Source organism: Astyanax mexicanus, chromosome 22 (assembly GCF_023375975.1).
Source record: "Astyanax mexicanus isolate ESR-SI-001 chromosome 22, AstMex3_surface, whole genome shotgun sequence".
NCBI lineage: Eukaryota > Metazoa > Chordata > Actinopteri > Characiformes > Acestrorhamphidae > Astyanax > Astyanax mexicanus.
In genome coordinates, this window is record NC_064429.1 from 23,617,416 (window position 1) to 23,631,248 (window position 13,833).

Here is a 13,833-nt window from a genome sequence, read left to right on the forward strand (position 1 = left end):
GCACCACAAGTTTTCAGCAGTGAATGGTTTAGTAAAATGTGTTTTAGATTTATATGCATGAATGTTTTATAACTGTATAAAAAGAACAGAGAAGAGAGCAGTGTGTCCTCTATAGTTTTTTAATGCTGGAGAATTTCTTCTGCAGCTCTTCAGTTCACGTTAGGCCTGAGCAAACACAAGCTCACAAACGGCTCCTGCTGAGGTGAAAGCGATCCACCTCCATGAGAGCACCGAGTCTAATCACAGGATTGTTTTTGGACTGCAGATTAGCATTGGGCACTTCAGCATCAGTGTAATCAAGCCTGCATCGACTCCGGATTCAGAGCAGGGGGTTAAATATTTCATGCAAAGTCCTGTTTACTTAGGAGCCCATTCTGTTTGCTCCCATGGACCACCACTCGCTCACTAAGCAACTCTGTCTCCTGACCAGCAAACAAGCATTCGGAGCATTTACAGCTCAGCAGAAGCCTGAACGGACTGAATGCAGAAGGTGTTCATGTGTCACTTTTGGTGTTTTGCAGGGGGTGCTGGGAAATCCAGGAGAGGCAGGACTGAAAGGTGATAAGGTGATCTGAATACACTTTATTAGCTTATATTCATACTGTGTACAATGTAATGCTGTGATTGTTGGTTAAAGTAAAAAGATGTGATCATTTGCTTTAGGGTAGTCCAATAGAAATATTGGTGGCTAATGAAAATTTATTGTATATCACTTAAACTAATTTTAGTGACAACCTCAATTAAAAAAAAGTTTCTACAGTATGGAAAAGTGTTTTTTAAATTTGTTTGAATTTTATTTTATTTTAGACAGACAGTGTGAGCCAAAGATATTTCATTTTATTTGATAATATAATGTACATCTGTTCGTGCATTCCAGGCCTGAAACATTTTACAAAAAACTTGTGAAGCCAAATTTGTTAACAAATGCATGCAACAATTTTTGCAATTTTGCAACCTGTCCTAGGTCTTTCTGATGCTTTTAAATAACAGTAATTTGTTGAAAATGTTGTTTTAGATACCTAAGTACAGTTTGTCATTATTCAACTTCATACTCAGGCCTAAATTTCTTTTTTTTAAATATATACAGCTCCGGAAAACATTTCTCCCAAATGCTAAATAAACATATTGTCATTTAGAGCATTTATTTGCAGAAAATGAGAAATGGCTGAAATAACAAAAAAGATGCAGAGCTATCACCTCAAATAATGCAAAGAAAACAAGTTCATATTCATAAAGTTTTAAAAGTTCAGAAATCAGAATTTAGTGGAATATCCCTGGTTTTTAATCACAGTTTTCATGCATCTTGGCATGTTCTCCTCCACCAGTCTTACACACTGCTTTTGGATAACTTTATGCCACTCCTGGTGCAAAAATTCAAGCAGTTCAGCTTGGTTTGATGGCTTGTGATCATCCATCTTCCTCTTGATTACATTGCAAAGGTTTTTAATATGGTAAAATCTAATAAACTCATAATTTTTAAGTGGTCTCTTATTTCTTCCAGAGCTGTATACTTTGTAAAAAGAAGAAGTAAAGATCAGCAAGTGTTTCCAATGTGTGTAATAGACACACAGACGGTAGTGTAGCACTTGTAATACCAATATAATTTTAAAACATATTAAAGTAGCTTTCATTTAACAGTGAAGCCCTGTTTAACATTAGCAGCCAGTCTAGCATGTTAAGTTCTGGCAGCACATTTCAGACTCAGAAAGGGACATTTGTTGTCACAGAGTGCTTGATTGAGAAAGCATGCCCCTGATGGCCACCTCCCCCAAGCTTTTTTGAATATCAATGCAAAGTGGCGCAGACACCAGCATGGTTTCGGTCTGCTGGCTGTTTCCTGTGTCTGCTGTGCCATTGCTGTGTAACGTCCAGCTGGCAGTGTCTCTCAGTCTGCCCTTAAGATAGAGCGTTTCGTAACAGAGTACTGTCGACACTTCAGCGTGGCCGTTCCCAGCTCCCAGTGTTATTTCTGGTGCTTTTCGTGATAGATCACTTTTTGGCCCTCAGGTTATACAAAGCACAGTTGCACTTCATTTATTTTCCTGTCGATTTTAAATAGCCCTCCTATTTCTTACCATTAGAGGAGCTGAAAATGACTTGACGCCTTTCTTCGCTTTTTTCAGGGTGAAGTTGGCTTGCCTGGAGAACCTGGAGAGCCCGGGTTCCAGGGTGACAAGGTATTCATTTCCTTCCTTAACTTAATTTGTGCTTAAACAGTGTGTTTAAGTGTGTTTATTTCATTTAAATGTGTGTTTACCAATAATCCACTGGATTTTCCAGGGTATCCAGGGCTTACCAGGTATGCCAGGCATCCGAGGGAGGCCGGGGCCACAGGTAAGACAACCCATCCGTCACTAACAGACATTACCAAGCCATTAGGCTTGTTACAGGCCTAGCTGACGGGGACAGCAGACGTAAATCCTGGACTTTTTCCATTGTCTTCTCAGGGGAAGACTGGAGATCTCGGCCCAGCTGGTTTGCCCGGCCCCCCTGGCCCAGAGGTACCTGTACCATTAATTTATTCTTTTATTCATTCATTCATTTAGTCTCTGTTCCACATATTCTTTCACAGCACTGAGGGAAAAAGTTACAACACCATACACCATACAAAAATCTTAAAGGCACACTAGGTAGGATTTCCTTGATTATTGAACTTTTTAAAGAAATGAAATTACAGCTTCAAACTCACTGCAGCGCTCCATTGAGGTGTAATAGGAGGATTAGCGATTAGCTCCTCTGAGCTCAAACCAGACTCTGTAAGTTTTCCTAGGCAGCCGCGACCAACGCTCGTGAGAACTGCGCCTCTTTCGAGAACTGCGACCTGCTTTCCGACCTGTATGTAATTCTGACAGTTCTACAAGGACTACAAAAACCCGCTGTTTGGGGTTGGTTAATTTTTTACAGAAGCTAACTAGTAGGGATAGGCACAGCAGCTCTTTTAGATGAACTGAATCATTAGAATCCGTTCACTAAAAAGATTCGTTCAAAAGATTTGTTCATTGTGCTGTTTGTCTGTGCTGTACCGGAGAAGCTCCGGTGAGTTCAGATAAGACCAGATAAAGATTTCTGATTTGTAAGGAGCTTAAAATGTCAATAAGAGAGTTAAAAGTTATTAAAACAACCAGAGTGTAAATATGTGATGTATAAGTTGAATTAAAGTGTTTGTTTTAACTGCTAAAGGTGTAGGCTAGCAGGCGGAAGCTAGCAGCGATTAGCATTTGCGATTAGCATTAGCGATCGGGTTAAATGTGTAAATAAATCATGTTGAGGGTAAAATATGGCTGTTTGTAAGCTTAGCTTGCAGTAAATTGCAAAATGAAATATACATTTTAGTCGGGGCTTGTAAAAGCTTTTACTGATCCTGTGTTTTTGTTTTAATATTATTTCATGCTGTGCATATTTGAAATTGTTTGAAATGTCTTGTTTCAGTCGTGATTACAATAAAGTAAACATTTCATGCTAAAAGAGACAAATTGATCCTGAATAAGTTTTTCTGGTTTGAGTAAAATAAACATTGTTTTTTTATTCTATAAACTTAAATTTAGAGCATTTATTTGCAGAAAATGAGAAATGGCTGAAATAACAAAAAAAGATGCAGAGCTTTCAGACCTCAAATAATGCAAAGAAAACAAGTTCATATTCCCTGGTTTTAAATCAGAACCCTGGTTTTTAATCACAGTTTTCATGCATGTTGGCATGTTCTCCTCCACCAGTCTTACACACTGCTTTTGGATAACTTTATGTAACTCCTGGTGCAATAAATCAAGCAGTTCAGCTCATTTTTAAGTGGAGTCTTTTTTTATTTTTTTCAGAGCTGTATATACATGTGTGTACTATATATGTAAATATGAGTGAATTAAGTTGTGCTTTTTTTTTTTTTTTTAAGGGTTTTCCAGGTGATATCGGACCCCCTGGACAAAATGGCCCAGAAGGCCCAAAGGTCTGTTGCTTACTTTTAACCAAAATGTCTCTCTCTTAAGTTTAAAAAAAAACATTATGAACTTTGAATGATTCAGAGGTTCAGTTTCATCAAATTATAGAAGAATGAAAATATTCCAGCTTTAGCTAAAGAGGATTAAGACACCTGATACTTTACGCATTTTTAGGATTGACGGCTTTGAATGTGCCTTTAATCTAATTGTTGTGTGTCTAGCTCTGTGTAACTCACTTCATCCGTACAGAGCTGTCAGCACAGTCCGTTTCTGCTTTTCTCTTACTCGCCAACTTACTACAAAGTGCTATAAAGTGTTCATAGCTGGCAGTGGTAAGAATAACAGGAGAGGCAGTTGTAGTAAGTGTATAATGTTTTCTCCAGGGGAAGGCAGGAGTAAGAGGCATACCTGGTCCAAGAGGAGCTACCGGACTGGAGGTGAGAGTTTATACTTACATACAGAATCACTTATACATCATACAGACTGGTAGCTTTCATGTCTCTTTCGATAGGATTTCAGCTCTTGCTCATGAATACAAGCAAACATACTGTATTGCCTCTGATTGGCTAACAGCACTGCGAGGCAGCGAGACGGACAACAGTTAAAAAAGTTTTTAAATAAAGACATTTTTACATTAATAACAATCTTTGTAATGTCATTTGTTACTTTACAACATGTGTAATGCCCTGCTGAATGCAATTTAGCCACTGGCCTAGTCTTAGAGTCTCTGTAAAACGCCAAATCCACCGGAGATCCTATTTAAGCACACAGAGGTGGGTAGTCCAGGTCCAGAAAGTAAAAATACACCCTGGGATTGCCTGAGACTCAGCAGAGCCGCCCAAGCAGTTAGAACAAAATCCCGGGTAGATTTTTACTAGTTTAAATTGTGTAAATAGAACTGTTTTAAACATACACCTGCCTATCTCAATTGTACTTCACTGGTGGTGTTCCATAAACAAATTTTTACCATTTGTTCATTAGATCTGAATTACTCAATGAAACAAGATTGATAACTAGCTCTGCACGCTCATTATCAATGACGAATCAATCCCCTGAAAAGTGTAGTTTTTCGAATATACTCTTTAACACATTAAACACAGGTGTAAAATTGCTACAAGAATACAAATTCCAAACATTAAATATAGTTTTCTACCCCAGACAAAAATGACAACAAGTCTTACTCTGTAGCTAATCAGTGAATATACATGTATACTATTGCAATGTCAAAAATGTCTTTCCCTGCTACTTTTGCGGTGGTGGAAAATTACCCAGCTATTGTTAACAAACTTTACTGAAGCTCAGTGATTACCTGTTCAGCCAGCTATGATTTAAGGGGTTGTTGGAACACTTCAGCTTTTCAACCTAATCATCTATATCTATTTCATCTGTTAAATGAATAGAATATGTAGAAAATTGGTTAAAATAAATCATGCTGCTTAGAAACATTTCAGTAAATTTCTCAGTACATAGATATTTATGAACATTGTTATTATTCGTATGGCATTTACAGAAAAGAAAGTCTTTGCTGATTACTTGCAGGTCAAAAATAATAAACCCATGTTTGTTTGTTTTTTATTATTATTATTTATGGTTATATTGAGTTAATGCTTTTTTAAGTCATGTCAATAATTAGTTTCACTGCGGTTGTTTTTCTCAGGGTGAAGAGGGGCCAATTGGACCAGCCGGGGCCCCAGGACTGGAGGTGAGTGCTTTCTAGATCCTGCACTGCCAACCAGGGCCATGAATCCGAGGTGTAGCAGTAGCATGAAATTGCCATTACTGTGCATTCATGCTGTAAAGCACGGTCAGCTTTGCCTGTTAGACTTTGGTGTTTAGTTTCACTGCCATATTAGCGCGCTGTAATGCATGCTTTTCACTTTCCACATGAATTTTAACGTGTATAAGGATCTTAGTGTTTATGACGCTTAACTAATAGATGGATGACTGTTCCAAATCGTATTGATTCCATGTGTCTGCTTGAAAGTACCTGTATAGAGCAAGTTGCAAACACATGGAGATCAGAGGAGAAGCCAAAAGAGACGTTGTGTTTGATAGTGGTTTGTTCTTGTTGTGGAGATTCATTTTGCATGGTGCGTGCTATCTTGTGTGCACAGCATGTAATGCAGCCAAGTAACTAATCTGTTTACTGTGTAAAGGGTATTTTAATGCTTGGAGCAGTGTTATTATGTTATGAGACATCAGATGGGTTGAGAAATCACTGCTGTAATAGTGGGCTCTATAAATATGTACAACATGACAACATTAAGGTCATAATTAACAACACATGCTAACATGTACCCTAAAACCCTAAAACAAAACAATTCAGGACTCCAAAAAACAGGTAAATAGTGTCTACTTTAGGATTGAGTACAAAATAAGAAATCTAGGGTTGAAGTGATGCGCCGGATATCTGGCAACTGAAAATATTTAGCTGAACGTTGATTAAAATTCACTTTTTATAGGTTTACCAAACACTGTCCTATTGCAGTGTTTCCTTTAACTTTAAGGATCTTTTCGGTGGCAGTGGCAGGCCAACACTCCAACCATTTCCCCAGCTGCCCCTGGCAGTGTTTAGAGCAGGCAGGAGGAGCAAAAAATGGCATGTTAAAGTAAATTTTTACGCTCTTCTTGCAAAATTAAAAAATCATACTGTAAAGCATGGTCAACTCTGACTCTGGTGTTTTGTGTCATTGCGCTGTAATGGATAATTTTCAACTTGCAAAATGTAAAGATTAAACAAAAAAATGTAAACAAAAATTTAAATGAAACAGCTCCTATTATCATGCTATGATTATGCTTGGTATCCTTTTAATCAATTAACCTTTATTTCCGGTAATACATTGAGGGGAACCTGAATTTTCAATGCAACCAAGCTTTTACAAAATTAAAGGGACTGAAAAATGTTTAAATTATAAAAACAAGCAAACAATGTAAGATAAAATTAAGAAGAAATAAATTAATTAAGAGTAAAAGGATATGCAGACAGGCTAATATGTAAAGCAATAAAAAAATAAAAATAAAATAGAAAAGAAGTAGAGGACTAAAATAACACCACAGTTTTAAAAAAAGTAAATGATGGAACAACTAAAATAAATAATAATAGTAAGTTAAAAAGTATAAAAAATAAAAGGACGAAATAATGACATAAAAATGTAAAAGGCTGAAAGTAAAACCAGTAATAAAATAAATCAAAGGATGTAATTAATAAAATAAATAAAATAAAAAAGCTAAAAGGTAAGACATAAAAATTAAATAAATAAAAAGACAAAATAAAAAAAGGTAAAAGAAAAACTCAACTAAAACAGTCTGAAGGTGGTTAGAGACTAAAAGTTTAAAATGATTTAGTGACACCAGTGAGCTGAGTTTTAGTGTTTCCTGTAGTGAATTCCAGCTCACTGATGCACTGCAGCTAAAAGCAGATTTTCCCAGTTCAGTAAAAACTCTAGGAACCTGACAGATAATCCAGTCACAAATTGGCTGTTCTCCAACTGAAAGAGGAAAAGAGGATAGTAATGTTAGCTGAGATAAATTAGCATTAGTGACTTGAGTAGCACTGCTAAGGTACTTTTAGGATTTAAATAGCACTGCGGAGGTAAATGTTATGTCTGAAATTTCACTGCTTAAACAATGCTGAGGTAATGTGCATTTTTGGATTGTCTACAGGGATAGTAAAAGCTAAAAACGTGTTAAATGATTCATTCTAATTGGTAGTAATAGTAAAAAAAATAGCTTAATGAATGAACCTGTGAAAAATGTTTTGTTTCAGTTTTGGTTTTGGTCAAAAACAGTATTTTCGTTGCATCCTCTTTAGGTCAAGGGGTTAAGCTTGGTATTGAATGTGTTGAGTAAAAGTGCCTCTTTTAGCCATGGATGCTTTAAAGATATTACAAAAAGCAGGCTCTACCCCTACATAGACTACAGTGATTCACTTGTAAGGAATGTTTTGAAGCATTTTTTTTTCCTTTTACAATCTCTTTAATTTACAATGTAAGCAGGACTTAAAATGATGTAATCGTCCAGTCCCTCCGAGCTAAATGTTTGTTTTCTCATTCCTTTTTCCATTACATCTCAAGCGTCCAGTCGGAAACTAGATCAAGAGTCCCTGATGATCTGCTTTTAGCGTAGCTTTGCTGTTTTTTGCATGCTAGCACACATGGAAAGATCTGGTGAGATTTGATCCGAGACTTCATTCAGCTTTGCATGCTATGGCTCTTTAATATTGCCCCTCTTTAGCATCTACCTTTCAGCTGTTCTGAATGCAGTCTTCACTGAATGCAGTGTCTTTATTTTGGACCTGCCCCAGATTCAACACAGGCCTAAGAATAGCCCGTCTTCCGTGGCAGTTCAGTCCTGGTCATTTGCACAGCTTCTGCTTGACATCCTGAAGACATCCTGAGGATAACTAGTCATGATTCATTGAAGTAAACAGTTTCATCATTCATATCTCTGTGATTAAGCTCCCAAAAAATCTGACCACAGGCTGTGGACGGACGAGGCGTTTGGACGGCACGGCTAATTTAGCTAATGAGAAAGGAAAATGGAAAGAAAATTCAACGCTAGCTATTAGCTGTCAGCTAAGGCAGATTCCGGCCTCGCTCCAATATAAGCACAGCTGACTCGTGTCCAGAGACGGCCGCAGCTTAGCAGCATAATGCTACGGCTCTGTTTCTGTGCGGTTATTTCATTAAACTCCTTCTCCTGAGGGAGCTGATATGGCGGTGGATGGTGGAGGCTGGTGCTAATGAGAGGCTAATGAGATGCCATGAAGTCTCAAAGGGGCTTAGAGAGGTCAGAGTCCAGTACTATGGGTCATTTCTGCTTTCTGTTCAGGGCAGGCCTGGGAGGAAGGGGTTCTCTGGAAAGCCGGGAGCGGATGGGCCCAAGGTGAGGTCATGGCTCCAGCAGATTACTGGAATTCTTATTCATTTTATTATTTCATCTTTTTCTGAATTTAGCCTTGGCCTTGTTTTGACAGAAAATTGTTGATATTGACCTACAAATGCGTAATTCATTCTTTATTTGTACTAATTCTAGATTCTAGAGAAGCTTTACAGAAGTTACAGATACTTTAAGCTAATGTAACCACTAAATATAATATAATCACACAATATAAATGTCTTTACATTGATAAATGTGGACATGTGGACAAAAATATTGGGAATCCAGCTCATTCATATCATGCTTTTTTGTTGGAGTAACTGTTTCTACCACCGAGAGTTGAGACAGCCTGCGGCCTCGTGCCTACAATCGCAGCACAGCAGTGCCAATATTATTATTATTATTACACATTATAGCATTAAACTTGATTGTATTATTGTTTAATATACTGTACATATAATATTTAATATAGAAATGCTAAACAAATAGTGTAGCTTCCATTAATGTAAGTTGTGTTCTGCAAGCTCCCATTATGGCCAGTTTAAGGACAGACTTTCTTTGTGGTTTGTGGAGGAAATCCTTAATGTATTCAAAATGTTATGGAATGCTAACCGGATCTTCTGCTGTAGGGGGAGCCTGGAATAATGGGAAATGTTGGAATGCTTGGCGAAAGGGTAAACTACATTTTCCATGCAATTGCTTGTTCAAACATTTTGCTTTCCTCACGGTGTTTGGTCCAGATTTATGACGTGTTGTTGTTTTACAGGGTCTTGTTGGGTTCATTGGGCCTGTTGGTGAGACTGGGCTTTTGGGTGAGAAGGTCAGTAGGTCATTATTATTTTACCTCTGAACTATGGAAATTGCTGTTTGAATGATGTTTGTTTTGCTATTTTAAATAATGTAGTATACCTTTTTATGTTTCTGATATTGCCCAACTCAAAGTCTTAATACTTTTCTCTGTTTTCTCTGTTTTCTTTGTTTTCTTGGTTTCGCATTAGCCAGTTGTTGGTTTCAGTGTCTCCTTCTGAATTTGTGCCGTCTACCGCCGTGGTGTTTTGGCTTATTGTGTTGTAATTTGTTTGTGCCATCAGGGAGACCGCGGAGAGACGGGTCTGCCAGGGCCGCCGGGAGAAAAGGGAGCGATGGTAAGGAGTAAGTCTGGATCTCGTCTCTGCTCTCAGGGGTATCTTTTTACCCCCACAGAAAACAAAAACTGCCGCTCAGGTATTGTAGTGGGGCAATAACTCTAAAGTGGAGCCAGCTAAAGTGGAAATGGTTGGAAAACAGTTGTGGTTTCGGTGTGGGAAAACGCTGGCTCAGCCACTTTCTACTTTACAGCTCACCAACAAGACCACTGAGTCATTTCCTTTCTGTGACATAAGGAAATCATAGCCGTTCCCTACATGCTGTGAGGAAAAGTGGTTTGGGATCAAAGTCAAAGTCCAAACCAAGAGCAACAGTCGAGGCTCTCCAATGGCAAGCCCAAGGGCAAGATTGGGAAAAAAAAGCAGCCAAGAAAGTTTGACATCATTTACATGTAATGTTTCAAGGATCGCCACTTAATGTTTGGTGCCCATAGCAATCCTATAAACATTGGCATGAATTTTCTTCGTCTTTGTCGTGCTGTCTGACACCAATAACTGTATCAGGCTACTGCTTCTAGACAGTATAGTGCAGTCAGTCTGCAGTGTCTTCACTCTAATCTGCTTTGTTCTTTAAAAAGCTTCTGTAATTTAAGATGAGCAGATTTCACATCCATTTTTCTGATATTATATGACTCAACACCTCCTTTTTGAGGTCCTTTTCTGACAGTATTTCTTCTCTCACCTTTACCTAAATAGTCTTTTTACAGAGTGATGAAGGTGAAACAGACTATGTAAGGCTTATAAAGACAGCTAGACTGATGAAGTGTCCTGAATAATAACTAAGAAAAGTGTTATACAAGTTTCAAGAATTTAATTAAATCATTAATTTAAGTTTGCTGCCTTGCAGTAGGAGTGATCCTAGTCTTAAGCTATCATATTAAATATTAACTATTATGTTCCTTTAACATTTTTAATCTGTTCCTCAATGCAAATATGTTAATATAACTTAATTTAAAATATAAATCAATAGTTACCATGCTGCTTAAATAAACTGTAAAATATCACGAAACCTACATTGTAAACCATTGATGACTTAATGCTATTTTTCTATTTTTGTCGATTTTAGGGACACCCAGGAACACCGGGTGAGAGAGGAGAACCTGGACCACAAGGAATACCTGTAAGTTCTGCAGTTGTGAACAATTAGTTACATATTATTCATAAAATATAGTATATAAAGTCCCCCTAGAGATTTTATTTGTTTTTGCTTTTTTCATCATATTTACATTTTTCAGATTAAACAAACACACTTTGATATCAGACAAAGATAATCTGAGTAAATATAAAAAGCAGATTTAAAATTATTGTATTTATTAAGGGAAACGAGCAATACAAGCCAACCTGGTTCTATGTGAAAATGTTTACAAAGTAATTTCCAAGGCTTTGGGACTGCAGAAGAACAAAGTGAGAACTATTATCCACAATGGAGAAAACATGGTATATTGGTGAACCTGCTTAGGAGTGACTGGCTTGCCAAAATTACTCCAAAAGGGCATAGACAACTCATCCAGGAGGTCAGAAAAAAACCTTAAACAACATCTAAAGAATGCAGGTCTCACTTGCCTCAGTTAAAGTCAGTGTTAAAGATTCAGTAATAAGAAAGACTGGGTGAAAATGGTCTCCACGGGACAGTGTCAATGCAAAAACACTGCTGACCAAAAAGAACACAACAGCCTATTTTAAATTTGAGTTAATGTGAAAAACACTAAGTATGATAAAAAGCAAAAAAAAAAAATCTAAATATACTTTTTCACAGCAATGTAGTTTTCTGTGAACCTGAGTTATGTATTCAACATGAAAACAAATATATATTAAGATTCATGCATCTCATTTTTTTTGGTTATTGTTTATATTATATTAACTTAAATTCAGGTTAACTAAATTTTGGCCATGTCCTCCAGCCCTAGATGTCCTCAAACGTTTGAACATTGGGACATTTAGTGTATCTCACACACAAGGCAGCAGAAGCTTTTCCCAACAATACAATCATCTGCTCTGTATCCTGCTAGATAAACCAAGAGTCTCCACAAGAGTCACAAGAGTCTGTCTCATTTAATTCAACAATTAAAGGCACATTCTGGCTCTGGACAGCTCTGTTTACTTCTATTAGGGATCAAAGCCTGCCGAGTTCACACTGGAGGATCTGGCGCACGGCCTGCTGCACATACCTCCTCTCACACTGACAGCAGCTGACGGATCTGAACGGTAGTGCGATAGCTGAGCTTTTTAAATCAAAACGCCAGACACCTCTGCCCAAGCCCCTCCGCCCCTCCGCTGTTTTACACTTCCCTGCATGAGCCGTCCAAAAGGTTGACATCAAGCCGGCCCTGACAGGAAATGCCTTTTGGAGGCGCTCCGGGGGAGCCTCAGCAGAGCCTCGGCAGAGGGCAGCGAGTGCAGCGTGGCCGAGCATAAACATAAACACTGGCCTTTGAAGGACAGGCCTTGCTCTCTGCAGGTTTAATCAGGTCAAGCGATGTTTGTGAGGGTGCCAGAGTGACCCTCGCTGGGCCTGAAGATGAGGTCCTCCTGCCGCCTGCCTCACTCTGCCATTTCTCCTCTCTCTCTCTCTTCTCACTTCTCCAGGGGCCTCCCGGTTCGAGAGGACTTAGTGGCAACAGAGGACCCAAAGGAAGAAGGGTGAGAACCACAGATCGATACTATTTTTCTTTTTTTCTTTTTTACTCTTCTTCTTAAATAGGAGCCTAAAATGTTTGGTTGAGTGATTTTATCAAAAAACGATCAACTTTTTGTTTTGGCATCTCTCTCAACAATTTTTTTTTGGTACTTTCTGGTAATTTTCAAGACTTAAATTCTTACAAAATTGCACTTAAAATCTGTTTTAAATGTTTTAATGTACAACTGGGTTGGGTTTCCCAAAAGGTTCTAACTTATCACCAAGATGATTCTTACATGGATGAGCGAGCTTCAGCCTGGGTGCTCTCTTTCTCTCTCTCTGTGTGTCCAGATATTCTTAATGGTAAGATGCTTTTAGGAAACTGGACCCAGTACTTTTATATTTCAGTTATATTTAGATTTTTTTTACAGAATTGGAATAGATTGGATTCTAGAGAGCCAGTCTCTGCAGATATACTGCTCTGATTTAGGGATTTATAGATATATGTTTAAGTAAAATGAACATTGTTGTTTCATTCTATAAACTACGGACAATATTCCTCCCAAATTCCAAATAAAAATATTGTCATTTAGTGCATTTATTTGCAGAAAATGAGAAATGGCTGAAATTACAAAGAAGATGCAGAGCTTTTAGACCTCAAATAATGCAGTTAGAAATCAATATTTGGTGGAATAACTCTGGTTTTTAATTACAGTTTTCATGCATCTTGGCATATTCTCCCCCACCAAGTCGTACACACTGCTTTTGGATAACTTTATGCCACTCCTGGTGCAAAAGTCAAGCAGTTCAGCTTGGTTTGATGGCTTGTGATCACCCATCTTCCTCTTTTTTTTTCCCAGAGTTGTATATGTCTGATAATAGCAGGAACTGGGTTTCCATTCCAAGGTTTTGTGCAGTTACGTAACATGTGAAATAGTTGGTACTTATATGCACTACGGCTTTACAACTCTGTATGTTAATGTGATTAGAACCATAGGAAAATTGAAACAAGCAACGATGGAAGATTTTCCTCGGTCTGCTTTTAGCTTTTAGCAAAATCTTCTTTACGGCCAGATGCAATTTTTTTTATGGATGTTGCAGCTACAACCTTTATGCCACCCTAACAGCGTCCTCCACACATCTGGGAGTGCAAACATACCAGACAGTTCTATCACAGTAGTGTAATGCAGTGAGTGATTTTCAGACAAGCTTTGAATTATTATTATTACTTTTTTCGTAGTTTTCACTACACTAGCCTTTT

The 13,833-nt window shown here is 37.9% G+C and overlaps 1 protein-coding gene across 2 annotated transcripts in view; it reads left to right on the forward strand.

The window, feature by feature from the left end:
• col27a1b (collagen, type XXVII, alpha 1b) overlaps positions 1–13,833 on the forward strand; it is a 141,321-nt gene that overhangs the window by 91,953 nt on the left and 35,535 nt on the right. For both annotated transcript variants that reach the window (XM_049470480.1, XM_022667443.2), the window contains exons 16-28: positions 522–566; positions 2,124–2,177; positions 2,281–2,334; positions 2,448–2,501; positions 3,887–3,940; positions 4,316–4,369; positions 5,590–5,634; positions 8,763–8,816; positions 9,440–9,484; positions 9,577–9,630; positions 9,902–9,955; positions 11,022–11,075; positions 12,542–12,595. In XM_049470480.1, coding sequence (XP_049326437.1) covers positions 522–566; positions 2,124–2,177; positions 2,281–2,334; positions 2,448–2,501; positions 3,887–3,940; positions 4,316–4,369; positions 5,590–5,634; positions 8,763–8,816; positions 9,440–9,484; positions 9,577–9,630; positions 9,902–9,955; positions 11,022–11,075; positions 12,542–12,595 — 675 coding nt within the window. The remainder of the gene's footprint in view (positions 1–521; positions 567–2,123; positions 2,178–2,280; positions 2,335–2,447; positions 2,502–3,886; positions 3,941–4,315; positions 4,370–5,589; positions 5,635–8,762; positions 8,817–9,439; positions 9,485–9,576; positions 9,631–9,901; positions 9,956–11,021; positions 11,076–12,541; positions 12,596–13,833) is intronic.